At 44.1% G+C, this 2,500-nt stretch overlaps 1 protein-coding gene across 1 annotated transcript in view; it reads right to left on the minus strand.

Moving 5' to 3' along the window:
* neto2b (neuropilin (NRP) and tolloid (TLL)-like 2b) overlaps positions 1–2,500 on the minus strand; it is a 20,428-nt gene that overhangs the window by 7,969 nt on the left and 9,959 nt on the right. Inside the window, exon 7 of the mRNA XM_063197793.1 lies at positions 1,759–1,885. Coding sequence (XP_063053863.1) covers positions 1,759–1,885 — 127 coding nt within the window. The remainder of the gene's footprint in view (positions 1–1,758; positions 1,886–2,500) is intronic.

Here is a 2,500-nt window from a genome sequence, read left to right on the forward strand (position 1 = left end):
GTCCGACAAGCGAACAACAGATGCGTCCATCTATGCTTGTGGTTCTCAACCATTTTTGCCCAAACGCCCCTCAGGGCTCCTCATAACCTTAAGGCAATTAATCAATAAGCCTAACATGTGCCTGGATTTTAAAAGGTATCATGGGATTTCAAATAGATCAACTAAATTCCAAATTACCAGACATTATTTAGTTAGTTAGAATTAGTATTCAGGGCTGTAGGGCTTATACTAACTCCGCCCCCCTCACTAGCCAAAATGGCCATTAAATGTTAATCTAGCCAAACACACACTTAGTAATGGGTGAAAAAATGGTTAGTAAGTTGGTGTTTACTTTTCTAATAGCCAAACTGACATTTCACCAGCATTTGGCCAGTTGGCTGACGTTAATTTAGAGCCCAGTTATATGAACCATTCGGCCTATCACGCCATTTCAGCATCAGGTGCAGGAAAGACTATCACATCGATAAATAATAAATACATAAAAGCGTTGAGGGAGTCATTGTCTTTATGATTCAATCATGGCAGCTTTTTCAAGTCAAGACACAAAGCCTCATCCAAGACGTGATAACATAAAACCAACCAGGGGTCTTCACTTCAGGTAGGCCTACACTGTCTACAGCAAAATACTGTTGGTCGTGCGCGCTGTGAAATGAAAGTCAATCAGAAGCAAAGAAACTCAACACAGAAGAACAATCTCTCGGGGGGAAATGCATTGGCCACGGTGTAGTAAGGGGACGTTGCCTGAGGACACGAGTGTATGGAAAATGAACTCCCTTGCGCATGGTCATTGGTCAGTGGGTGCGATGGATACAATTTCCATACTCCCTTGTGCATGGTCAGTGGGGGCAACACCAAGATGGATAATTTGTGGCCAAATTAACTGCAGCTGTTGGTCAGCAGTAATTGCTGGAGGTAATTAAGGACAGCTGACAAACATTTACACTGGCCTATGACCAAAGAGGCTTGAGACAAGAGGGCTTACTCACGTCATAACAGCGTAGTACGAAATGATCGCGAGGGGAGTACGAAAATTTTCATTCTTCTTCTATGGTCAGTATTGGAAGCATCAGGGAAGCATGCAATGACACTTCCGCGAGGGTCGGAGTGTGGAACAGGTCATAGGACAGCGTGAATGTTTGTCAGCTGTCCTTAATCACAATTCAGAAAAGCGTCATGGCGGGACGGACGGACAGACCAACCAACGGATGGACTTATATGCGTGGGACGCATCTAAAAACATACGTGAATGAGACAGAGAGAAGGATAGAGATGGATAGAGAGAGGAGAGAGGCAAGAGAGGAGAGAGGCAAAGGTATAGGTCACGCATGCGTAGTGAATGAGAGACAGAGAGATGGCAAGAGAGAAAGAGACAGAGAGACAGAGAGAGAGTTCTTTGTAAGCTCTGGCAGTATTGATACTCCCAGTCATGCCAATAAAGCACACGTGAACTTGAATTTGAGGTGGTGTAGGAATAAGAAAAAGAGAGAGAGAGCGATAGAGAGAGAGAGAGAGAGAGAGAGAGAGAGAGAGAGAGAGAGAGAGAGCGAGAGAGAGAGCGGGCGAGAGATACAAAGACACAGAGACACACAGAGAGAAAGGGAGCGACTCACGCTCTGCGAAGGTGGTGTAGCGCATGCATACCTGAATAAGACAAAGAGAGAGAGAGAGAGAGAGAGAGGGATACAGAGATACAGAGACAGAGAGAGAAAGAGAAAGGGAAAGAAAAAGAGAAAGAGAAAGAGAAAGGGAGCGACTCACGTTCGGCGAAGGTGGTGTAGTGCATGCGGAATCGGCTGAGGCGGCTGCTGGCCTCGGCCCAGAAGCGCACCACGCCCACGGCGCTGTCCAGCGTGATGTCGGTGGCCACCGTGCTGCAGAACTTCGCCTTCAGGTAGGGGTGGGCGTTATGGCAAAAATGTCATATCACAATTTTTAAACATAAAGTCACAATTTTTATTTTTTATCACAATCACAATCACAACATCGAAAACATAAAAACAACAGCAAAACATCAGATATACTTGCAATTTGTAATTTGCCGTTAATAAAATATTAACACTGATGACACTCTCATGAAGTGCACAATTGGAATACAATAATGTAAAGAACAAAAGTGAAGACAACAACACAATTAAGTAAACATCACTCTGATACTGATAACTAAACATCCTCACTGCAAGACATTCTATACGATTTCACTTCACTTTGGCAGAGTCGAGACGTTCTTGTACTCGATATCACGATTTGATGAATGGAATAATGGGCGACGAGGTGTCCCGATATCAAGGGAAATAATGGATGAGGCAGAGCGTTCTTCGCTTCGCCAAGTCCATTTTCCCTTGATATCGGGACACCTCGAAGGGCGTTATTCCGCTTATCACCCGGTTATCAGCAATTAAGTATTAATTTTAATATGTTAATTTAATATGTTGATCTAAGGCTTCGTGAGAAAGCAGATTAACCACTGTGCTTGGTACCTTTCTATGGGCACTACTTCCTA

This window comes from Engraulis encrasicolus, chromosome 4, assembly GCF_034702125.1.
Source record: "Engraulis encrasicolus isolate BLACKSEA-1 chromosome 4, IST_EnEncr_1.0, whole genome shotgun sequence".
Classification (NCBI taxonomy): domain Eukaryota; kingdom Metazoa; phylum Chordata; class Actinopteri; order Clupeiformes; family Engraulidae; genus Engraulis; species Engraulis encrasicolus.